The sequence below is a fragment of the Somniosus microcephalus genome, chromosome 26 (assembly GCF_052327205.1).
Source record: "Somniosus microcephalus isolate GS21.2 chromosome 26, FLI_Smic_1.0, whole genome shotgun sequence".
In the NCBI taxonomy this organism is placed as follows: domain Eukaryota; kingdom Metazoa; phylum Chordata; class Chondrichthyes; order Squaliformes; family Somniosidae; genus Somniosus; species Somniosus microcephalus.
Genome location: NC_141012.1, coordinates 893,488 through 918,853, shown reverse-complemented (window position 1 = coordinate 918,853; position 25,366 = coordinate 893,488). Strand labels below are relative to the sequence as shown.

At 49.1% G+C, this 25,366-nt stretch overlaps 1 protein-coding gene across 12 annotated transcripts in view; it reads left to right on the top strand.

The window, feature by feature from the left end:
* LOC147100184 (rho guanine nucleotide exchange factor 12-like) overlaps window positions 1–25,366 on the top strand; it is a 278,585-nt gene that overhangs the window by 125,724 nt on the left and 127,495 nt on the right. For 11 of the 12 annotated variants that reach the window (XR_015073688.1, XM_085967602.1, XM_085967601.1 and 8 more), the window contains 21 exons: window positions 126–215; window positions 300–410; window positions 592–690; window positions 1,283–1,325; window positions 1,997–2,099; window positions 2,407–2,547; window positions 4,760–4,792; window positions 5,154–5,271; window positions 5,684–5,792; window positions 5,887–6,087; window positions 8,481–8,628; window positions 9,135–9,182; window positions 9,851–10,035; window positions 10,894–11,040; window positions 14,724–14,809; window positions 16,036–16,161; window positions 18,094–18,208; window positions 18,833–18,939; window positions 19,808–19,885; window positions 20,043–20,118; window positions 24,154–24,321. Coding sequence is in view for 11 of the 12 variants with exons in the window: in XM_085967602.1 (XP_085823728.1) it covers window positions 126–215; window positions 300–410; window positions 592–690; window positions 1,283–1,325; window positions 1,997–2,099; window positions 2,407–2,547; window positions 4,760–4,792; window positions 5,154–5,271; window positions 5,684–5,792; window positions 5,887–6,087; window positions 8,481–8,628; window positions 9,135–9,182; window positions 9,851–10,035; window positions 10,894–11,040; window positions 14,724–14,809; window positions 16,036–16,161; window positions 18,094–18,208; window positions 18,833–18,939; window positions 19,808–19,885; window positions 20,043–20,118; window positions 24,154–24,321 (2,332 nt within the window). In the remaining variant the exon portion in view is untranslated. The remainder of the gene's footprint in view (window positions 1–125; window positions 216–299; window positions 411–591; window positions 691–1,282; window positions 1,326–1,996; window positions 2,100–2,406; window positions 2,548–4,759; window positions 4,793–5,153; window positions 5,272–5,683; window positions 5,793–5,886; window positions 6,088–8,480; window positions 8,629–9,134; window positions 9,183–9,850; window positions 10,036–10,893; window positions 11,041–14,723; window positions 14,810–16,035; window positions 16,162–18,093; window positions 18,209–18,832; window positions 18,940–19,807; window positions 19,886–20,042; window positions 20,119–24,153; window positions 24,322–25,366) is intronic. The other variant, XM_085967606.1, reaches the window with a different exon arrangement.

Here is a 25,366-nt window from a genome sequence, read left to right as displayed (position 1 = left end):
ATGCGGTTTGGGGGAGGGGAGTGCAGCACATGTAGTGTTGCTGGTTTATGATTGTCAATGTAAAATAGTGAATATGCTTTTTGTAGCGAGCTGTTTGCCTGATTTGTGCTTCTCTCCACATGAAGGACTCTCTGTCCTCGGGACTCGGTGCCCCGCGGGTTGGAGCCCAGATAATCGGGGCTGAAGATGACGATTTTGATACTGAGACTGAGCAGGTGAGTGTCTGTGCTGAGGGGCCGCTTTGATCGGAGTTGCTGTGAAGCTGCCGAGACCCTAATCCTCGTCTCTCCTCGTTGCAGATCGACATTCAGTGCAGCTGTTTCCAAAACATCGAGCTGGTGAAGTCCCGGCCTGCACATCTGGTCGCATTCTTACATCACGTGGTGTCGCAGTTTGATGCAGCCCCGCTGGTAAGGGTCGGGGGTTAGTGTTGGGGTGAGGCTCGGAGGTGAGTGTTGGGGTGAGGCTCGGGGTGAGGGTCGGGGGTGAGTGGGCTGCTGTTTGTCTCTGGTTTCAGGGCAGCGGAGAGGCTTTGTTGGCGAGAGTTGGTGAGGGTTTGCAATTAGGTGACTGAAGTTCTTTTCTCCCCAGCTCTGTTATCTCTATGCCGATCTTTACAGTCACACAAACTCAAAGGACCATCGGCGAGTGTTTCTGGAGTTCTACCACCTGTTCCTGGAGAAGGGTTCGGTGAGTTTCACACAGAACAATAGTTGTTGCAGCGTAATGTGTGTCTCGGGATCATCTGCTAATGTTGTACCCTGGAGACTACCTCCGTATGTGGTCACCATTCCAGTTGCCCTGACAAGGTGGTGATGGACTTTCTTCTCTAGTGCGTTTGAATCAAATCGCTTCCCCGACTGCTTCAGAGGGCACTGGGGTCAACCACGTATCAGCCAGACTGGGTGGGAGGAGGGTTGGGTTGTGATGCTGGGGGATGGGGAGGGTTGTAACCCTGGGGGTTGGGGGAAGGGGAGGAACAATACAGATAACACATTCCACATTTTTGAAATCCTGTTGTTTCATTTTTCACTGACCAAAACATTTACCAAAGTGTGAACAAAGACACTGCATCGGTCTGAGATTCATACCTGTGGGCTGCTGTGAAGGTGAACACACCTGCACCTATCCTGAAGCCCCCACAGCCTTTTCTGCATATGTGGAAATGAAGGAGTGTGTGTTGGGCAAGTTATTGGTTAAAAGCTTAAATGTTGTTAGCAGCTTGCTGTTTACCTCGTTCCTCGTTCCGCTCTCGTACTCAATGCATCTCCTTTTTCCCCAGAATCTCAAAGTCAAGGTTCCAGAATGGATCGGCACAGAGCTGGGTAAGTCCTGAAACCAAGACCTTTCCAACACTACATTCCTTGTGCAGCCCAGGTGCACCCACTGCTTTGGGAGAAAGCCAGATTATGGAAGGAATAACATTGGGATTTAGTGACATGCACATTAGCAATCAAACTTTCTCCCATTCCTGAAGGAGAATCCCGCTGGGGAGTGTTCGGTCACTGTTGCTCACTCTCGGTGTCTTGCGCAGTGTCTGTGGTGTGTACACTTTACAGGATGCACTGCAGCAACTTGCCACGTATACTGAGCGGGGGCGGGTGGGGGGGTCAGATTGTAGCACTGAGATCAGCCAACTCTTCACAGACCAGGATCCAATCTGGGACTTTTCACTTGTGTGCCTCAGTACCACACGGGGTGCTGCACTCCTGGTATGTGTGCCTCAGTACCTCACGGGGTGCTGCACTCCTGGTGTGTGTGCCTCAGTACAATTTTGATAGGTGCTTTTACCCACTGAGCTATTGAGTACAATAGCTGCTCAGGTGTTGTAGGCTGCTGTGCGGTGACACCACTGCTGTTGTTTGTGTTGGCGATGGATTATATTACACTGAGCTAAGGACATGTAGCTCGCAGCCTGAATGAGGTGGTGGATTTATTGAACAAGCAGTAACTGCAATAACATAATCGTCCCCTTCTCTTTGGTGAAACCTTTCAGAGCGGAGGAGAACAGATCTGTCTGAAGAGATGCAACGTAACGTTCTGCAGGGAATGCAGGCCAGTGTTCTGCCTGATGTTCAGACACATCTGGAAGATTTCAGGTAAACACAACCAACTTCATCATCAGATGCAGCTGTGTGAGCGGGTCACGAGCAAGAGGTTCATTTCAGTGAAATGAGACTGAGCTGCCCAAGGGGAAAGCCCTCTGCCCCCCCTCCGACCCCCTGCCCCACCCTCCCCGACCCCCGCCTCGCCTGTCCCCAGCTTTACTTGACCAATAACAATCTAATTTTCTGCGTGGTTGACCCGTCTTGCAAGGATTTTACAGTGGGGCTAATTATTTTAAAGCTGTTTCCGAGAGGATTAAATGTAATCTCCGCGCTAATCTGTGCCTGGCGTTTCCAATAGACAAAAACGGAACATGGGAATGACAATTGGAGAGAACGAATTGGCAAAGTTGGATCTGGAGCGAATGCGAGACCGCGTGATGGCGGACCAGAAGGAGCGGGTATGCGCGGAGCACCTGTTACTGAAGATCGATGAGGTTCTGTGAGTAACATTTCAAATTCCAATCCAGGAGTAATTGATGTTGCTGGGCTTCAGTCACAGGTTTTGAGGCAATGAACAGGTGCCGGGCGTGGGGTGTTGTCACACAACAGTCCCTTATCCACCATGCTAGTGACCTACTCACAAAATTGAACTAGATTAAGCAGATGTGACCGACCGTCACAAAGCCATGCTGATTCTCTCTGATCAGCTCAGACTTATTCAAACTCTCAGTCACTCTGTCTCTGATGATGGATTCCAGTAACTTCCCCACAACTGACATCTTGATTTCTCCCTCCCTCCCACCTTAAAGAATGGAGTGACATTTGCAATTTCCAATCCATGCACAATTCCTGAATCTAGAGAGCCTTGGAAAATTATGACTAATGCATATGCAATTTCCTCACCTGTTTCTTTTAGTACCCTGGGGTGGAAACCATCAGGTCCTGGAGATTTGTCTATCTTAAGTCCTATTATTTTCTCCATTACCATTTTTATTAATTGTATTAAATTCATTAAGTTTCTTCCCTTGACTTCTCGCTGGCATTTTGTCCACTTCCTCCACTGTGAAAACTGATACGAAGTCTTCATTTAATGAGTCTGCCATTTCCTTATTGTCCATTATAGTCTCACCTGCATGTGGCTTCAATGGGCACACCCCCCCCACCCCCCAACCACTCACTTTTTCTTAATATATTTATTACATTTTTGCTTAGTTTTGATATCTTGTTTTTTTATAGCTCTCCCAGTCTGCTAGATTTCCACTTTTCCTTGCACTTGTCTAAGCCTTTTCTTTTAGCCTAATACTATCTCTTGCCTTGTTTGTTGGTCAAGGTTGCTTAACTACACTAGTGGAGCTTTTGCCCTTTAGGGGTGTGTACCACTTTGTATCGGACCAAATACTTCCTTGTAAGCTTCCCACTGTTCTTACCTCGGAAAGTGTAGGCTTTGGGAGATTTAATTGAAGTGTTTAAAATGATAAAGCGACTATGTTGCACCTGTGTGGACAAACTGTTTGAGCTTGATCGGCTGGGCTAAATAAGGTGCTGTGTATAATCTACACACGCTCAGGACTGGGCTAGAGAGCAGGAGGTTTTTCTTTACTCCGAACAAGTATCCGGCTCATGATTCACTACAACAGTTCAGCAAGTTGCTGGCGTGTTCCTGATATCACTGCGAAGAAACGTTCGTAGAGGCTTTGAGTCTGTACCTTGTCGGGGGTCGGAGAGAAAGTTCCCACATTTTATCCCTGAATTGGCCGAGGGTTTTATATCTGTCTATTGCCTGTCCCAGAAGATTACATGACTCAAGTGGGAGGGTAGAATCATATCATATCATAGAATCTTGCAGCACAGAAGGAGGCCATTCGGCCCATCATGCCTGTGCCAGCTCTTTGAAAGAGCTCTCCAACTCCCCTGCTTTCCCCATAGCCCTGCAAATTTCTCCTTTTTAAATACTTATTCAATTCACTTTTTACTATTGAATTTGTTTCTGCTGCCCTTTCAGGCAGTGCATTCCAGATCACAACATCATTCCTTTCCAGGGCTGGATCAGTATCTTTGATCAATACTTTTTTTCCTTCCCTATTGCTTCTGAAAATATTGTAGCCAGGAATATTAAGCTCCCATTCTCTGTTATTGCCACTATACCATAGTCCCATGTGCCTGCAGCTCACCAACCTTGTATACCACGCTACATGCATTTCGCACATGCACTCCAAACCCACCTTAGCCTGCATAGAATTTCTCCCCTGTCTGATCCCTCCTCTCTCTGGCTAGTATTTATTCTAATGCTGTTTGTGTCTCCCATTCCTCTGTACACCTTGTTTCTCCTCTCTGATGTTTCATCCTGGTGCCCCTCCCCCTGCCTAATTAGTTTAAACCCTGCCCCACAGCATGCGTTAACCTCCCTGCGAGTACATGGGTCCCAGCTCTGTTCAGGTGCAACCCGTCCACCTTGAACAGGTCCCACCTGCCCCAGAACTGATCCCAATGCCCCATGAATCTGAAGCCCTCCCCCCCTGCACCATTTCTCCAGCCGTGCATTAACCTGCTTTATTTTTCTGCTCCTATACTCACTAGCGCGTGGCACTGAGAGGAATCTGGAGATTCTGACTAGACTGCGAGTCACGATGTTTAGTTACACCATTGCATGTTTGGACCTGCCGGACTTTTCTGTTGGATTATTCAGCAAGTTTATTTTTTGTGCTTTTCAGGGCGACGTTGTCTCCTTCCGAGGAAGAGAAGAGGTAAGTCTGGCCGATTCCTGCTTGTTAACTTCACCCTCTGCTGCTTAACAGCCAGATTGGGGTCTGCTTGATTCGTATACCCCATAATTTCAGTATTTGCACCATTATGCACGCTGAGTGTTAGAATCACTGAAAATGACAGCATTCAAGTAAAACTCTCATATTCAATAATTTCTGAGCCTTTTGCTCACCTCAGAATAACAGTTTTGTTGACGGTGGAACAGAAACGTCCAGCGGCCAGCTCCTGAAGCGAGTCCTTCTCTTGGTGCTTGCAGAGCTGTGTTCCGTGTCCTCAAGCAGTGGTGTTGCTTCCTGGCAATCCATGCAGACTCTCACATTCCCGCTCTCTCTCTCTGTGCAGTAATTCAGTCACCGATGTAATCCTCATCTACATGAAACAGCTCGGTGTGAAAGTGAAGGATTCAAAGAACCTGGACAGAGATCGCAGAATACGAGTTGCATTCTTCCCAAAGAAGAAGGTTGGTTTCTGTGCGTTTACACCTTGTTGTCGGTATATTTGAGGCTGGGGGACTCTCCTGATTCAATGTTTCTTCTGCATACCGCACCCCCCCCCCCACCCATTCCACGTGGGCTTGTTGCAGCTTCTCTCCCGAGATGTTTCGATGCTTGTGGCTAGAGATGAGATTGGCCGTTAACTTGTCTGTTGATGTGGGGGGTGGTTACAGACCTTTTGATTGGACGGTGAAGTCTGAGCCCAGATGACAATGGTCAATGATTTTATCCCAGTGTCGGGTAGAGACTTTTGTTCCGGTTTTTTGGGGGGGGGTGGGGGGGGAACATTTGGTTTGAAGGGGGAGCAGGAATGCGGGAATGTTCCGGATTTGGGATTAAGACCGCTGGTTTATAGTCTCTTTTATACTCCCCAAACAGCCGAGTATAAAGAAGGAAAAGGAATCTGTGAAAGATGATGAGAAAAAGAAACGTTTCCAGAGCATTTTGGACCCAATTCGCCGCACGAGCAAACAGGATCGCAGCGCAAGTAAGTGCGACTCGACACAGAGAGCCAATCGGCTGTTCTTGTTTAATTGTCAGGACAGGGCATCTTGAGACTGACCTGTGATGTCTTTGTCCAGTTGAAAAGGCCAAGTTGCTCTACCAGAAACAGCCAGGGCCATACAGCCGCTCAGCCTCTCACTCTGACCACAGCGAGAGATCCAAACCTATTCCATTCTTCAGCGAGGGAAGTGACGCAAACTATCAGCCTGTAGTGACTGGGCTACCAGGGTCAGCTTTGGCCATCACTGTCCACGATGGGCTCTCGGAGAGCGACACAGGTACGTCCGTAAACTCACTGTCCTTCATCGCTACTCAGCGCCCAGCACACACGGACTGTTCGCTAGCCCAGCTCGCACCCCACCCTCTCACTCACACCCCACCCTCTCACTCATACCCCACCCTCTCACTCACACCTGCTCTCGCACCCCTCTCTCGCCCAAGCGCTCTCATGCCCTCTCGCTATTTGTGTGTGCGTGTCTCTTTCTCTCTCTTTCTCACAGAGCTGGGACCAATGTCCTCACGGGGGGTGGGGTTTGTTAGTGCTCAAGGGGAGGGTTTAAACCAATTTGGCAAGTGGATGGGCACCAGGATGTAGCATTAGAAAGGAGAAACAAGGTGCACAAAGGATTGGGAGGGACAGCTAGCACTAGAGTAAGAAATAGTAAGGTATTAGGTGGGGTCAGACTAAGAGAGAATACAAGAAGGTCTAAGATAGGTTTACAGTGTATGTGTGTAAATGCACAAAGTGCGGTAAATAAGGTTGGTGAGCTGCAGGTGCAAATAGACACATGGGAATATGATGTCGTGGCGATAACGTAGACAATGCTCAAAAAAGGGCAGGATTGGGTACTAAATATTCCTGGATATAAGGTGTTCAGGAAAGATAGGGAAGGAAAGAAAGGCGGTGGGGTGGCAGTATTGATTAAGGAGAATATTACAGTGCTGGAGAGAGGATGTCCTGGGGGGACCAAGGACAGAATCTAATTGGTTAGAGTTAAGAAACAATAGAGGTGCCATTACACTACTAGATGTATTCTATAGGTCACCAACTAGTGAAAAGGATATAGAGGAGCAAATTTGCAGGGAAATTACAGAGAGGTGCAAGACCTATAGAGTAGTGATAATGGGGGACTTCAATTATCCTAATATAGACTGGGATAGTAAAAGTATAAAGGGCAGAGAGGGGGGAGAATTTCAGAAGTGTGTTCAGGAGAACTTCCTTGATCAGTATGTTTCGGGCCCAATGAGGAAGGAGGCATTTCTGGTTCTGGGGAATGAGGTGGGTCAAGTAGAGCAAGTGTCAGTAGGGGAACATTTAGGGAACAGTGATCACAGTATCATATGTTTTAGACTAGCTATGGAACAGGACAGGGAGCAATCTAGAGTAAAAATAGTTAATTGGAGGAAGGCCAATTTCAGTGGGTTGAGAATGGACCTGGCCCGGATAAATTGGAATCAAAGATTGGCAGGCAAAACGGTAGTCGAACAATGGGCTGCCTTTAAAGAGGAGATGGTTCGGGTACAGTTGAGGTACAGTCCCACAAGGAGGAAAGGTAGGGCAACTAAAGCCAGAGCTCCCTGGATGACGAAAGAGATAGAGAGTAAGATGAAGCAGAAAAAGGGGGTGTATGACAGATGTCAGGTTGAGAATACAAGTGAGAACCAGGCTGAATATAGAAAGTTCAGAGGGGAAGTGAAAAAGGAAATACGAGGGGCAGAGAGTATGAGAATGGATTGGCAGCTAAGATAAAAGGGATATAAATAGTAAACGGGTAGTAAGAGGAGGGGTGGGGCCGATTAGAGACCAAAATGGAGACCTGCCCATGGAGGCAGAGGGCATGGCTGAGGTACTAAATGCGTCTTTGCATCTCTGTTCACCAAGGAAGAAAAAGCTGCCAAAGCCATAGTGAAAGAGGAGGTAACTGAGCTACTGGATGGGATAAAAATTAATACTGGAAAGGCTGGCTGTACTTAAAGTAGATACGTCACCAGGACCGGATGGGATGCATCCTAGGATGCTGAGGGAAGTAAAAGTGGAAATTGCGGAGGTACTGGCCATAATATTCCAATTCTCCTTCGATACGGGGCTGGTGCCAGAGGACTGTGCTGTAACCATTCTATGATTCTCTCTCTCTTTCTCTCTACCTCTCTCTCTGTCTGTCTGTCTCTCCTTCTCTCTGCCGGTCCCTCGCGCGCTGTCTGCCGGTCCCTCGCGCGCTGTCTGCCGGTCCCTCGCGCGCTGTCTGCCGGTCCCTCGCGCGCTGTCTGCCGGTCCCTCGCGCGCTGTCTGCCGGTCCCTCGCGCGCTGTCTGCCGGTCCCTCGCGCGCTGTCTGCCGGTCCCTCGCGCGCTCTCGCTCTCACCGATTTAACGTCAGAGATTGAGGACAGAGAGTAGGAAATGCACAGCAGGTTGTGAGGCTGTGGCATTCACTCCCGGAGTTGGTGATTGAAGCAGAGACTGGGACACATTGGAGTATGGGTTAGAGAGGGTGTTGGTGGAAAGGGGGATAAAGGGATCTGGGAACACGGTGGGTACATGAGATTCGGATACTGCTTGTGTGGAGGATAAATACCAGCCCGGACTGGATGGGCCGACTGGCCTGTTTCCGTGTTGAAATTTGTAAGTAATTTGACACTCTTTCTGACTCTCGTTCTTTCTATCCTTCTCAGATCCTGTTGCCGCAACATCCGCTGCAATGAAGATGTTTGCAGACAATTTATTCATTGGGGATTCCAGCACTTCCACACCGAAGGCGATCACCTTCGAGTTTCCATCCACCCTTGATCAGGTGATGGAGGAGGACCGGGAGTCGGAGAGGTGAGTAACTACGATGGACACTCGTAGCAAAGCTGCTGCAACACCAAATGCATCTGATTGAATGGAGCAGAACTCAATGCATCTGATGTTTGTCATAACTCACCGGGACCCACAACTCCCCATCTTTGGAGATGAGTCCGACTGTGGGAAGTGACGGGCGTGAGTTATCGCTCCGCGCTCCATCGACTGGCCATCGCTCCGCCATCGGTCGACGGGCCATCGCTCCGCGCTCCATCGACGGGCATGAGTTATCGCTCCGCGCTCGGTCGACGGGCCATCGCTCCGCCGTCGGTCGACGGGCCATCGCTCCGCCATCGGTCGACAGGCCATCGCTCGGCGCTCGGTCGACGGGTCGGCGCTCGGTCGACGGGCCATCGCTCGGCGCTTGGTCGACAGGCCATCGGTCGACGGGCCCGCGCTCGGCCGACGGGCCCTCGCTCGGCCGACGGGCGATCGCAATGTGCAGTGTTTTTCTTCCTGCTGTCTAATTTTCTCTTGTGTTTCAGGAGTCTGGAGACCGCCACACCCCCATGTACTCCAAAACCAGGTCGCAGGTGAGTACCTGACGGAAACAAATCTGGGATTTACTAAAATCTTAAGTAAGAAATGTAAAGTGAAAGATGTGATTGTGGGCACAAATCTGGCAGCGTATCGATTCTTGATGTACGGAAATGTCCAAACTGAGGCCTCTGGAAGAAGATGAATGGTCTGTATAACACTGGGGTACAGTACTGGTGGGTACAGGTCTCTCACTGGGTGCAAGACCAGTTTAAAGGATGAACCAAGAGCAAAGTAAGAGAGGCGTGTCGAATGCTGTGTCTTCGTTTCATTGTGATTTCCCCTATGATGGTTGCTGCCAATATTATAAATGCTGCGAACTATCGGCCATGAACCTGGGATTCCGAGATCGTTCTGTCACTTCTGTGCAGGCACGTTTGCGGAGATCATTACAGAGTTGCTCGACACAGCATCTTGTCTCTGTATGTGGACACAGTGTCATAGAATCTTACAGCACAGAAGGAGGCCATTCGGCCCATCGTGCCTGTGCTGGCTCTTTGAAAGAGCTCTCCAGTTCGTCCCACTCTCCCTGCTTTTCCTCATAGTCCTGAAATTCTTCCTTTTAAAATATTTGTCCAATTCCCTCTGGCTAATCACTGGATGCTGAGGTCATGCAGGGGTCACACGACAGACTTTTGGTAATGTTTGTGTTCGGGTTCATCAGAGCGGATGGCCATGGTTATGGAGCGTGGACAGAAGCTGGTTCCCACTCACTGGGTCAGGCTGAGGAAGATCAAACCCACCTGTCGGATGTGGAGCAAGACCCAACCAATTGGCAGCAGCTGGTGAGCCGGGACGTCCTGTCAGGCCTGAAACCGCACGAGATAAAGCGGCAGGAAGTTATTAACGGTAAGGCTGGGAGTGGGGGGGTTAGAAACATAGAAGATAGGAGCAGGAGTAGGCCATTCGGCCCCTTGAGCCTGCTCCGCCATTCAATGAGATCATGGCTGATCATCCAAGTTCAGTACCCTGTCCCTGCCTTCTCCCCATACCCCTGGATCCCTTTAGCCTTAAGAAATATATCCAACTCCTTCTTGAATATATTTAATGAATTGGCCTCAACTGCCTTCTGTGGTAGAGAATTCCACAGGTTCACCACTCTCTGGGTGAAGAAATTCCTCCTCATCTCTGTCCTAAATAGCTTACCCCTTATCCTTAGACTGTGACCCCTGGTTCTGGACTCCCCCGCCATCGGGAACATCCTTCCTGCATCTAGTCTGTCTAGTCCTGTTAGAATTTTATAAGTTTCAATGAGATCCCCTCTCATTCTTCTAAACTCCAGCGAGTATAAGCCCAATCGACCCAATCTCTCCTCATACGTCATTCCTTCCATCCCAGTTATCAGTCTGGTGAATCTTCGCTGCACTCCCTCCATGGCAAGAACATCCTTCCTCAGTTACCGTCTGGGGGCTGGCGGTGTGCATCTGGCTGGTGTGGGGGGGGGGGTGGGGCTGAGAACGTCTGGGGGCTGCTAGAGTTAGGGGGGTTCTGGGGTTCTGGGGCCGATTAAGACCAGCCAAGCACAGTGAGCATGCAGGGGGTCACACAGAGTGCAGGGGGTCACACAGCGCACAATTTATTTCTCTGTTTTGTTAACTCCTAATATGATTTATATGTGTGAGCTTACTGTGAATGCTGATTCTAATCTTCAGTTTATCTCATTTATCACAAATTAGTATTTCTCTCTCTCTCCGGTTATTTGTATAGAACTTTTCCACACTGAGAGAGCTCACATCCGAATGCTGAAGGTTCTGGATGTAATCTTTTACCAGAAGATGATGCGAGATGGCAGCTTACCCGCAGCTGACGTGAGAAACATCTTCTCCAACCTTGAGGAAATCCTGCAGCTTCACGGTAACTGGGGGTGGGCGGGGTAGCTGTTCTGGGCCTAGTGACCAGGGGAGGGAAGTTAATGAAGTCGAGAGGAATTGATTCACCAGTTGACTCCGATGATAATTGGTAATTAAAATGGCTTTTGATTTCAGTCATGTCTCAATGTAGCTCAGTTACTGACCTGTGTGAGACTCTGCAACCAAAACTGATGGAGAGTCGCTGCCTCCCCTACACCAGGACACTGAGCAGTGTTGGTCGAGTGACTGCTGAAACTGAAAAATATGTATCTTGGGTTAGCGCTGTGATGGAGAGCATTACTGGCGATTTCCAGGCATGGTGGTCTGTGGGTTCACAACACTCATATCCAGCAAATCCATCAGCCAGTGTCTCTCCCTGTGAGGTGGCAGCTGTTCACATTGGCTGGAGATTCCTCTCTGCCCAGCGTGTTTCTCCTGTGATGTTCAGGTAAAATGTAAGAAAAGTAGCAGAGTGAGCACGGCACTTGGACCTCATGCGGCTGGTCATTGACGGTGGGTCGGTCCAGGCTCCCCACTCAACGTGACCCCAGTCTGAGCTGCGAACTGGGCAGAAGATTGACATTCCCGCCAAAAATTCTCTTGCCACCTTGTAAAAACTTAGTGATCTAGACAAAGGCCGAGGAGAGGCAATATAAACTAAATTGTACAATTTTAAAGGGGGTGCAGGAACAGAGACACCTGGGGGTGTATGTATGTCTTTGAAGGTGGCAGGACAAGTTGAGAAGGCTGTTAAAAAAGCACACAGGATCCTTGGCTTTATTAGTCAGAGTCATAACAGCACAGAAGGAGGCCATTCAGCCCATCGAGTCCGTGCTGGCTCTCTGTAGAGCAATCCAGTCAGTCCCATTCCCCGCTCTATCCCTGGAGCCCTGCAACTTTATTTCCCTCAAGTGCCGATCCAGTCTCCCCTTGAAAACATTGAGTGTCTCCGCTTCCACCACTTCCGTCGGCAGCGAGTTCCAGGTCCTCACCACTGGCTGCGAAAAAAAGTTTTTCCTCACATCCCCCCGCCCCCATATCTCTTGCCCAAAACCTTAAATCTGTGTCCCCTAGTCCTTGTACCATCAACTAGTGGGAACAGCCTTTCCCCGTCTAGCCTATCCAAACCCGTCATAATCTTGTACACCTCGATCAAATCACCCCTCAACCTCCTTTGCTCTAATGAAAACAAATCTAACTTCTCCAACCTGCCCTTGTAGCTAAGAGCCCTCATCCCCGGAACCATTCTGGTAAATCTCCTCTGCACCCTCTCAAGGGCCTTCACATCCTTCCTAAAATGTGGTGACCAGAACTGGACGCAATACTCCAGTTGTGGCCTAACCAGCGCTTTATAAAGGTTCAGCATAACTTGTCTACCTTTGTACTCACTACCTCTATTTATGAAGCCCAAGATCCCATATGCTTTGCTAACCACTCTCTCAATATGTCCCGCCACCTTCAGGGACCTGTGCACATTAACTCCCAGGTCCCTCTGTCCCTGCACACTCTTTAAAACTGTGCCATTAAGTGTATATTGCCTCTCCCTGTTCCTTCTGCCAAAATGCATCACCTCACACTTCCCTGTATTAAATTCCATCTCCCGCTTGTCTGCCCATTCTGCTAGCCTTTCTATGTCCAGTTGCAGTCGATTGGTATCATCATCACTGTTTGCCACACCCCCAAGTTTGGTGTAATCAGCAAATTTAGAAATTCTACTCTGTATTCCAATATCCAGGGCAACACTGACCCTTGGGGAACACCACTTTCTACCATCCTCCAGTCTGAAAAACAGCCATTTACCACAACTTGCTGTTTTCTGTCCTTAAGCCAATTCCTTATCCAAGCTACCACTGACCCACCTATTCCATGAGCCTCAATCTTGTTAACCAGCCTTCTATGTGGTACTTTGTCAAACACCTTCCAAAAGTCCATGTAGACAACATCCATTGCATTCCCTTCATCGATCCTCTCTGTTACTTCATCAAAAAAATCAATTAGATTAGTCAAACCTGATCTTCCTTTTACAAACCCGTGTTGGTTCTCCTTAATTAGCTTAAACCTCTCCAAGTGCCCGTTAATTTTTTCCTTGATTATTGTTTCTAAAACTTTACCCACCACTGATGTTAAACTGACCGGCCTGTAGTTACTAGGATTGTCCTTACACCCTTTCTTGAACAATGGTGTCACATTTGCCACTTTCCAATCCTCAGGCACCTCCCCCACATCTAGGGAAGATTGGAAAATTATGGCAAGCCCTTCCGCTATCTCCTCCCCCAATTCCCTTAGCAACCTGGGATGCAATCCATCTGCTTCACTCCCACTCTGATCGCTCTGTCCTCGGCCAATTACATTGTTCCAATGTAGCTCAACGTAAGCTCGAGGAACAGCACCTCATCTTTCGATTAGGCACTTTACAGCCTTCTGGCCTCAACATTGAGTTCAACAAATTCAAACTATAACCCCTGCCCCCATTTTTCATGCTGTATGATTTTGCCATTCCCATTTGCAACATTTTATCTTCCCTGCCTCTTACAAAAGCACAGTATATTCCTTCAATTCCTTCATCCCCTCCTGTCTCTGCACCTGCTTAATATCTGTTACATCGCCAGCTTTTTCCAGTTCTGATGAAGGGTCCCAGACCTGAAATGTTAACTCTGTTTCTCTCTCCACGGATGTTGCCTGGCCCGCTGAGTATTTCCAGCGTTTTCTGTTGTTATTTTAGATTTCCAGCATCTGCAGTATTTTGCTATTATATAAGTTATGCTAAACCTTTATAAAACACTGGTTAGGCCTCAGCTGGAGTATTCTGTCCAATTCTGGATACCACACTTTAGGAAGGATGTCAAGATCTTAGAGCGGGTGCAGAGGATATTTACTAGAACAGTACCAGGAATGAGGGACTTCAGTTGTGTGGAGAGACTGAAGAAGCTGGGATTGTTCTCCTTGGAGCAGAGAAGGTTAAGGGGAGATTTAATAGAGGTGTTCAAAATGGGTCTTGATAAGAGTCATAACGGCACAGAATGAGGCCATTCGGCCCATCGAATCCATGCCGGCTCTCTGTAGAGCAATTCAGTCAGTCCCATTCCCCCGCTCTATCCCTGTAGCCCTGCAAGTTTATTTCCCTCAAGTGCCTATCCAGTCTCCCCTTGAAAACATCGAGCCCTTCCGCTATCTCGTCCCCCAATTCCCTTCGCAAGCCATCTGGACCAGACAACTTATCCACTCTAAGCATACCCAGCCTTTCTAGTACATCCTGCCTATCAATTATAAGAATAAATAAATAAGGAGAAACTGTTTCCAGTGGCAGAAGTGTTGGTAACCAGAGGACACAGATTTAAGGTGATTGGCAAAAGAACCAGAGGAAGATGAGAATTTTTTTACACAGCGAGTTATGATGCTTTGGAAAGGGCAGTGGAAGCAGTTTCAACAGTAACTTTCAAAAGGGAGTTGAATAAATATTTGAAGGGGAAATATTAGCAGGGCGATGGGAAAAGAGCCGGGGAGTGGGACTAATTGGAGAGCTCTACCATAGAGCCGGCACAGGCATGATGGGCTGAATGGTCTCCTTCAGTGCTGTATGATTCTATGAACAGATTACTGCCCCTGGAGAAACTTAACACTGGGCGAAATTGGTTTAAATGTTGTGATGTTAAAGGTAGATTTTCTAAGTTCTGTTTATTTTTCCAGTTTCATTAAATGAGCAGATGAGGAAAGTCTGGAAAAGGAATGAAAACTTTGTCGTTGATCAGATCGGAGAGGACCTGCTGAGCTGGGTGAGTGTCCATCTGTAAACCGTAGTGAATGAGTGAAAAGAGGCTGCCCGGGATCTTCCTCTCTGAAGAGATAGAGAATTCGGGCGAAACAAATCCCGTACAGTGACTGCAGCAGATGTCTGGGCTACACAGCCTATTAAATTATCAGTAAATTGGCCAATCAGTACTTGGTCTCACCAGTCTTGTCTAACAAAGAAGTTGAGTGAGGCCAGTGGAGTTAGAGAGAAACCCCTCCAGTGGCTGGAGTCATACCTGACACAAAGGAAGATGTTTGTGGTTGTTGGAGGTCAATCATCTTCGCCCCAGGACATCGCTGCAGGAGTTCCTCAGGGCAGCGTCCTAGGCCCAACCATCTTCAGATGCTTCATCAATGATCTTCCCTTCATCATAAGGTCAGAAGTGGGGATGTTAGCTGATGATTGCACAGTGTTCAGTTCCATCCACAATTCCTCCAATAGCAGCCCATACCAGCCTACAGCAGGATCTGGGTAACATCCAGATTTGGGCTGACAAGTGGCAGTGAACATTTGACCATCTGAAGCCAGAGAAAGCCCAGCCAACTCCCCTTGACTCCCCACCATCTTCAAGACTCCAGTCAGAAGTGTGATGGAACACTCACCACTCACCTGGACAAGTGCAACAGCAACACCATTCAGGACAGAGCAGATCGGTACTTCTGCTATTGGACTCGATATCCACTCCCTCCACCACTGACTCACTGTGGCTGCAGTGTGTACTATCTACAGGACGCACTGTGGCAACTCACCAAGGTTACTTGAACAGCACCTCCCAAACCCGCGACTTCCACCATCAAAAAGAACAAGAGCAGCAATGCTGTGTGAACACAATCACCTCCGAGTTCCTTCCAAGTTACACACCACCCTGACTTGGACATCTATCACGGTTCCTTCATTGTGGCTGGGTCAGAGTCTTTGAACTCCCTTCCTAACACCATTCTGGGCACACCAGCGCTTCAAAAAGGCGGCCCACTACCTCCTCAGGGCGACTAGGGGTGGGCAATAAGTGCCAGCCTTGTCATCGTTGCCCAAATCCCAAAGGCTTATATTAAAAAAAAAAAATCCCTTTACATATTGCGCATCCCATCTTATGTAGGATTGTCATTTTTGTTCTGGTGTCGGTACTCGGCTGTCTGCTGTCTGTGCTCAGCTCCTGTCTGGTGTTGGTGATTGGCTCCTGTCTGAGTTACTCCGGTTTTCTTTCTCCAGTTCAGCTGTTCTGAAGAGGAGAAGTTTAAACGAGCTGCTGCCACTTTCTGCAGTAATCAGCCCTTTGCTCTGGAACTGATCAAATCAAAGCAGAAAAAAGATTCGAGATTCCAGGCAATCATTCAGGTGAGAAAATCTCCAGAACCTAATTGCAAGCTTCAAAGCTAGGCATGCCCAGGGCAGGTACAGCACGGGTTAGATACAGAGTAAAGCTCCCTCTACACTGTCCCATCAAACACTCCCAGGGCAGGTACAGCACGGGTTAGATACAGAGTAAAGCTCCCTCTACACTGTCCCATCAAACACTCCCAGGGCAGGTACAGCACGGGTTAGATACAGAGTAAAGCTCCCTCTACACTGTCCCATCAAACACTCCCAGGGCAGGTACAGCACGGGTTAGATACAGAGTAAAGCTCCCTCTACACTGTCCCATCAAACACTCCCAGGGCAGGTACAGCACGGGTTAGATACAGAGTAACGCTCGCTCTACACTGTCCCATCAAACACTCCCAGGGCAGGTACAGCACGGGTTAGATACAGAATAAAGCTCCCTCTACACTGTCCCATCAAACACTCCCAGGGCAGGTACAGCGCGGATTAGATACAGAGTAACGCTCGCTCTACACTGTCCCATCAAACACTCCCAGGGCAGGTACAGCACGGGTTAGATACAGAGTAACGCTCGCTCTACACTGTCCCATCAAACACTCCCAGGGCAGGTACAGCGCGGGTTAGATACAGAGTAACGCTCCCTCTACACTGTCCCATCAAACACTCCCAGGGCAGGTACAGCGCGGGTTAGATACAGAGTAACGCTCCCTCTACACTGTCCCATCAAATACTCCCAGAGCAGGTACAGCGCGGGTTAGATACAGAGTAACGCTCGCTCTACACTGTCCCATCAAACACTCCCAGGGCAGGTACAGCACGGGTTAGATACAGAGTAAAGCTCGCTCTACACTGTCCCATCAAACACTCCCAGGGCAAGTACAGCGCGGGTTAGATACAGAGTAACGCTCCCTCTACACTGTCCCATCAAACACTCCCAGGGCAGGTACAGCATGGGTTAGATACAGAGTAAAGCTCCCTCTACACTGTCCCATCAAACACTCCCAGGGCAGGTACAGCACAGGGTTAGATACAGAGTAAAGCTCCCTCTACACTGTCCCATCAAACGCTCCCAGGGCAGGTACAGCACGGGTTAGATACAGAGTAAAGCTCCCTCTACACTGTCCCATCAAACGCTCCCAGGGCAGGTACAGCATGGGTTAGATACAGAGTAAAGCTCCCTCTAGATGTCCCATCAAACACTCCCAGGGCAGGTACAGCACGGGTTAGATACAGAGTAAAGCTCCCTCTACACTGTCCCATCAAACACTCCCAGGGCAGGTACAGCACGGGTTAGATACAGAGTAAAGCTCCCTCTACACTGTCCCATCAAACACTCCCAGGGCAGGTACAGCACGGGTTAGATACAGAGTAAAGCTCCCTCTACACTGTCCCATCAAACACTCCCAGGGCAGGTACAGCACGGGTTAGATACAGAGTAAAGCTCCCTCTACACTGTCCCATCAAACACTCCCAGGGCAGGTACAGCACGGGTTAGATACAGAGTAAAGCTCCCTCTACACTGTCCCATCAAACACTCCCAGGGCAGGTACAGCACGGGTTAGATACAGAGTAAAGCTCCCTCTACACTGTCCCATCAAACACTCCCAGGGCAGGTACAGCACGGGTTAGATACAGAGTAAAGCTCCCTCTACACTGTCCCATCAAACACTCCCAGGGCAGGTACAGCACGGGTTAGATACAGAGTAAAGCTCCCTCTACACTGTCCCATCAAACACTCCCAGGGCAGGTACAGCACGGGTTAGATACAGAGTAAAGCTCCCTCTACACTGTCCCATCAAACACTCCCAGGGCAGGTACAGCACAGGGTTCGATACAGAGTAACGCTCCCTCTACTCTGGTGCGTTGCACGTGGAGGGAGGGTCTGGTGCATTGCACGTGGACGGAGGGGGATTTATCTTGTCTTCGTTATGATGTGATCTATTGCAGGAGGCACAGAGTAACCCGCAGTGCCGGAGGCTGCAACTAAAGGACATCATCCCGACAGAGATGCAGCGACTGACCAAATACCCGCTGCTGCTGGAGAACATTGCCAAGAATACGGGTAAGGGCCTGCGGGAGACAGCTGGGGAGAGAACCCCAAGGAATGGTAAAGTTAGAATTGCCAGATTGCATGTGGAACGCGCAGAGTGGTGGGAATAATGGGATCGCACAGCGCAAGTTCTGCACCATCAACAAAGGAGGAGGAAAAATTCAAGGAAATAAACTGAATCAAATTATAAATAAGTATTTGTGTTTCATTGTGCTACCCACGTTTAGCAGGGTATATGCTGATAGGGTGAGATGAAGAAAGGTGGGAGGTGGCTTGTGTGGAGCATAAACACTGGTGCAGAATACTATGTAATTCTATGTAATGTATGTATAAGGTGTGGTGCAGGTTCACTGCCTGAAGTGCTATCAGAAAGACTCTGTCAATGGGTACGTTGCTAATAACCCTCTAAAAGCACCAGCCGTCCCTCTGCTCTCGCGTTCTCTGGGGTTTGAACAGGTTTCCTCTGCTAATTTGTGTCTCTCAAATACGCAGTATTACTAAACTGCAGAGGATAAATGTTTATCCTGTTACTCGACGCAATCTCATTCAGCAGGTGATTTCATTTAAAGCTGTGCTAATTTCCCTGGAGGAGGGTGAAAGTCTTTTCCCTAATGGGACAGGTCTCCTTATTCTTAGATCCAGAACAACATGAAGAGAAGAAGAAGGTGAAGAAAGCAGCAGAATGCTGTCGTCAGATCCTGAACTTTGTGAACCAGGCTGTGAAGGAAGCTGAGAATAAACAGGTAAGTGTTTGCACAGAAAGGCCTCTGTGCATCGATCCTTACCCTGCTGCACTGACGGAAGGTGAGTTTGCAGTCTGCTCTCCACAGGACCTGATGGGTGCGAGTTGCCCGGAGCTGAAGGTTTTCTCAGTGAATAAGTAGCTGAAGGTTTAACAGGTGGAGATTAAACTGCTTAACCCTTTCCCTGCTATATAGACAGGAACAGCTGTCTCTGAATGAATAAATTATTTCTATTTTGTGATGAATGTGTATTTTTTAAAATGTATTTTTGGGCAATTAATACATTTTATTAAAGAAAAAAACAGTGTGATGATACAGGATGGGTTCAGTGACTCTGCCCACTCATTAACTTCACTGTTACCCTGCATCTATCTGGGAGAGTCAGCGCCTGCCTTTCATTGACTGGCTCCAACATTCTCACTGCTATGACTAGGGACTCAAACAGAAAATAATTTCATAGTCAAGAAAGTCATGGTCTGTTGTACAAGTGGCAGTTTCCAGTAATCCCTGATACAGTCACTGATACTTTATAAAGTGTTTCCCTCGTTGAATTATTTCTCCACCCCCCACCCCCAACCCATACCTGGATAATTGTCCTGTGCCTGGATTACAGGAATCCTTGTGCAGTGGCTATGAGCTGTGTCAATGACACCGCTGGTCCCGAGATGGGAGGAATCGGGTAAGGGAGCCTGGGATTCGTGAAGAAGTGTCTTTGTTTGTCAAAGAGCCAATGGCTGACTCATTGAAATGTGAAGCCAGTTATGTTGTGTGGGAGATCGGGACAGTTGCAGGGGCCGTTATTCTGTGATCATTACATGTGTGTCCTGTGCTTCTTTGTGAAAGTTAACAGATTGTTTCCTTGTGTCAGCGGTTGGAGGATTACCAGCGCCGCCTGGACCTTTCCAGCCTGAAGCAGTCGGATTACCCGCTGATTGAGGAGTTCCGGGTGAGTGACCCTCTGGCAAAACAAAAAGTCCCTCAATAATTAAAGTTCAGATAGTCGACTCTGTCAGTGTTGTAAACATGTTGGGAAACGACTGATAAAACATTATGAAGACCCTCTCTGTATTTAGCGTAATAACTTGTAATTACTTCTCTTTAAGAATTTGGACCTTACAAAGCGGAACATGATTCACGAAGGGCCTCTGACCTGGCGGGTGAATAAAGATAAGACAATCGGTGAGTGAAAAGCAGCATCAGAAGATGGAGGCATGCCGGGCAATGATCCTTGGGAGGGCAGTGGGAATACAGAGCCTGAGTCAAATGGACAGGAGCCCATACCCTGTAGCGGCTGTGTATTTGCCTTGGACACCACTTCCTGCACACTCTACCCCTCACACACATGCAAATGTCAGGTGGAAAGGATTCAGATTCATCACTGTAAAGTATGTTTCTTATTAACTGCATACTGATCCTAGAGAAATTGCACACTGCTCTGTAATATGTGGCTGTCCCACTGCCCAGTGTTAAAGTGAGCTGGGAAACTGCTCTGGTTCCTGTCTCTCGGGTATTTACGGTGCGGGTTCCTGTCTCTCGGGTAGCTGCGGTACCGGTTCCTGTCTCTCGGGTATTTACGGTGCGGGTTCCTGTCTCTCGGGTATTTACGGTGCGGGTTCCTGTCTCTCGGGTAGCTGCGGTACCGGTTCTTGTCTCTCGGGTATTTACGGTGCGGGTTCCTGTCTCTCGGGTATTTACGGTGCGGGTTCCTGTCTCTCGAGTATTGACGGTGCGGGTTCCTGTCTCTCGGGTATTTGCGGTATGGGTTCCTGTCTCTCGGGTATTTGCGGTACTGGTTCCTGTCTCTCGGGTATTTACGGTGCGGGTTCCTGTCTCTCGAGTATTGACGGTGCGGGTTCCTGTCTCTCGGGTATTTGCGGTATGGGTTCCTGTCTCTCGGGTATTTGCGGTACTGGTTCCTGTCTCTCGGGTATTTACGGTACGGGTTCCTGTCTCTCGGGTATTTACGGTACGGGTTCCTGTCTCTCGGGTATTTACGGTGCGGGTTCCTGTCTCTCGGGTATTTACAGCGCAGGTTCCTGTCTCTCGAGTATTTACGGTGCGGGTTCCTGTCTCTCGGGTATTTACGGTGCGGGTTCCTGTCTCTCGGGTATTTACGGTGCGGGTTCCTGTCTCTCGGGTATTTACGGTGCGGGTTCCTGTCTCTCGGGTATTTGCGGTATGGGTTCCTGTCTCTCGGGTATTTGCGGTACTGGTTCCTGTCTCTCGGGTATTTACGGTACGGGTTCCTGTCTCTCGGGTATTTACGGTGCGGGTTCCTGTCTCTCGGGTATTTACGGTACGGGTTCCTGTCTCGCGGGTATTTGCGGTACGGGTTCCTGTCTCTCGGGTATTTGCAGTACGGGTTCCTGTCTCGTGGGTATTTACGGTGCGGGTTCCTGTCTCGTGGGTATTTACGGTGCGGGTTCCTGTCTCTCGGGTATTTACGGTGCGGGTTCCTGTCTCGCGGGTATTTGCGGTGCGGGTTCCTGTCTCGCGGGTATTTGCGGTAGAGGTTCCTGTCTCTCGGGTATTTACGGTGCGGGTTCCTGTCTCGCGGGTATTTGCGGTACGGGTTCCTGTCTCTCGGGTATTTACGGTACAGGTTCCTGTCTCTCGGGTATTTACGGTACAGGTTCCTGTCTCTTTTGTATTTACGGTGCGGGTTCCTGCCTCGCGGGTATTTGCGGTAGAGGTTCTTGTCTCGGGTATTTGCGGTACGGGTTTCTGTCTCTCGGGTATTTGCGGTACGGGTTCCTGTCTCTCGGGTATTTGCGGTATGGTTTCCTGTCTCACGGGTATTTGCGGTACGGGTTCCTGTCTCACGGGTATTTGCGGTACGGGTTCCTGTCTCGCGGGTATTTGCGGTACGGGTTCCTGTCTCGCGGGTATTTGCGGTACGGGTTCCTGTCTCGCGGGTATTTGCGGTACGGGTTCCTGTCTCGTGGGTATTTACGGTGCGGGTTCCTGTCTCTCGGGTATTTGCGGTGCGGGTTCCTGTCTCGCGGGTATTTGCGGTAGAGGTTCCTGTCTCTCGGGTATTTACGGTGCGGGTTCCTGTCTCGCAGGTATTTACGGTACAGGTTCCTGTCTCTTTGATATTTACGGTGCGGGTTTCTGTCTCTCGGGTATTTACGGTATAGGTTCCTGTCTCTTTGGTATTTACGGTGCGGGTTCCTGTCTCACAGGTATTTACGGTACAGGTTCCTGTCTCTTTGGTATTTACGGTGCGGGTTCCTGTCTCGCGGGTATTTGCGGAAGAGGTTCTTGTCTCTCGGGTATTTGCGGTACGGGTTTCTGTCTCTTGGGTATTTGCGGTACTGGTTCCTGTCTCTCGGGTATTTGCGGTATGGGTTCCTGTCTCTCGGGTATTTACGGTGTGGGTTCCTGTCTCTCGGGTATTTACGGTACGGGTTCCTGTCTCTCGGGTATTTACGGTACGGGTTCCTGTCTCTCGGGTATTTGCGGTACGGGTTTCTGTCTCTTGGGTATTTGCGGTACTGGTTCCTGTCTCGCGGGTATTTACGGTACGGGTTCCTGTCTCGCGGGTATTTGCGGTACGGGTTCCTGTCTCTCGGGTATTTACGGTACGGGTTCCTGTCTCTCGGGTATTTGCGGTACGGGTTCCTGTCTCGCGGGTATTTGCGGTGCGGGTTCCTGTCTCTCGGGTATTTACGGTACAGGTTCCTGTCTCTTTGGTATTTATGGTGCGGGTTCCTGTCTCGCAGGTATTTGCGGTAGAGGTTCTTGTCTCTCGGGTATTTGCGGTACGGGTTCCTGTCTCTCAGGTATTTACGGTACAGGTTCCTGTCTCTCGGGTATTTACGGTACGGGTTCCTGTCTCGCGGGTATTTGCGGTACGGGTTCCTGTCTCTCGGGTATTTACGGTACGGGTTCCTCTTTCTCGGGTATTTACGGTACGGGTTCCTGTCTCGCGGGTATTTGCGGCACGGGTTTCTGTCTCGTGGGTGTTTACGGTACTGGTTCCTGTCTCGGGTATTTACGGTACGGGTTCCTGTCTCTCGGGTATTTACGGTACGGGTTCCTCTTTCTCGGGTATTTACGGTACTGGTTCCTGTCTCTCGGGTATTTATGGTACAGGTTCCTGTCTCTCGGGTATTTACGGTACTGGTTCCTGTCTCTCGGGTATTTACGGTGCGGGTCCCTGTCTCGCGGGTATTTGCGGTACGGGTTCCTGTCTCGCGGGTATTTGCGGTACGGGTTCCTGTCTCTCGGGTATTTGCGGTACGGGTTCCTGTCTCGCGGGTATTTGCGGTGCGGGTTCCTGTCTCGCGGGTATTTACGGTACGGGTTCCTCTTTCTCGGGTATTTACGGTACGGGTTCCTGTCTCTCGGGTATTTACGGTACGAGTTCCTGTCTCTCGGGTATTTACGGTACGGGTTCCTCTTTCTCGGGTATTTACGGTACGGGTTCTTCTTTCTCGGGCATTTACGGTACGGGTTCCTCTTTCTCTGGTATTTACGGTACGGGTTCCTGTCTCGCGGGTATTTGCGGTAGAGGTTCTTGTCTCGCGGGTATTTACGGTACTGGTTCCTGTCTCTCTGGTATTTACGGGACGGGTTCCTGTCTCTCGGGTATTTACGGTACGGGTTCCTGTCTCTCGGGTATTTACGGTACGGGTTCCTGTCTCTCGGGTATTTACGGTACGGGTTCCTGTCTCTCGGGTATTTACGGTACGGGTTCCTGTCTCTCGGGTATTTACGGTACGGGTTCCTGTCTCTCGGGTATTTACGGTATGGGTTCCTGTCTCTCGGGTATTTACGGTACAGGTTCTTTTCATTAGATGTTTGATGTTGTGGAAGCTGCAGATTTAACCAGCGCAGTTCGCGTGTTTTATGAATTGTGGCGAGAGGGTAACAGCCCAAGCGTGGACGGACGAGCAGCCACCAGCCTTGCTGTACGATGCTATGCTAAGCACAGAGTGATGCTGTAAGCAGCTGGGGCGATCGTGGCACGGTTTCAGTCCCCTAATGGTTCCTGACCTGATCGGCTGCTTCGACCACCACAGTTTAAGAACCAATTCGGTACAAATTCTCACTTCGACCCCCAACCCAGACAGTGACTGACACAAGCTTCTTGTGAATCCTTGCATTGTTCTCAAATTCACACAAAACAGACCAGTGTTTAACACTGAGTGCATTGCACATTGAGAATTTATGGATGCTAATTCTGTTCATCCTTCCATGTCAACACAGATCTCTACACACTGCTGTTGGAGGACATTCTGGTTCTGTCCCAGAAGCAGGATGAACGGCTGGTGTTGAAATGTCATAGTAAGAATCTTGCTGCCAACGCTGACACCAAACACATCTTCAGCCCCATCATCAAGCTCTCCGCTGTGCTTGTGCGGGAGGTTGCAACAGGTCAGTCTCTTTTTCCGTCTGGGTCAATGGTCAGATGGTAATGGATGGCAAGAAATGAAAAATTAAAACTCATGGGTAAGAAGATGACAGGGGTAGTCAGAGGCCCACCGATTGGGAATACCGCATTAGTGCCTTCTGTTTAAGACTGCCATGAGATGTATATCAGCCATTCTAATTCATTGGTCCACACTCCCCAGGTGCCATCTCGGAACTGAGGTGGGGAGATGGAGTTGGCTGTGTACTGTCGAGAGTAACTGTTCAGACTCTCTGCTTTCCCCGATGTACTGTCGAGAGTAACTGTTCAGACTATCTGCTTTCCCCGATGTACTGTCGAGAGTAACTGTTCAGACTCTCTGCTTTCCCCGATGTACTGTCGAGAGTAACTGTTCAGACTCTCTGCTTTCCCCGATGTACTGTCGAGAGTAACTGTTCAGACTCTCTGCTTTCCCCGATGTACTGTCGAGAGTAACTGTTCAGACTCTCTGCTTTCCCCGATGTACTGTCGAGAGTAACTGTTCATACTCTCTGCTTTCCCCGATGTACTGTCGAGAGTAACTGTTCAGACTATCTGCTTTCCCCGATGTACTGTCGAGAGTAACTGTTCAGACTCTCTGCTTTCCCAGATGTACTGTCGAGAGTAACTTCAGACTCTCTGCTTTCCCCGATGTGCTGTCGAGAGTAACTGTTCAGACTATCTGCTTTCCCAGATGTACTGTCGAGAGTAACTGTTCAGACTCTCTGCTTTCCCCGACGTACTGTCGAGAGTAACTGTTCAGACTCTCTGCTTTCCCAGATGTACTGTCGGGAGTAACTGTTCAGACTATCTGCTTTCCCCGATGTACTGTCGAGAGTAACTGTTCAGACTCTCTGCTTTCCCAGATGTACTGTCGAGAGTAACTGTTCAGACTCTCTGCTTTCCCCGATGTACTGTCGAGAGTAACTGTTCAGACTCTCTGCTTTCCCCGATGCACTGTCGAGAGTAACTGTTCATACTCTCTGCTTTCCCCGATGTACTGTCGAGAGTAACTGTTCAGACTATCTGCTT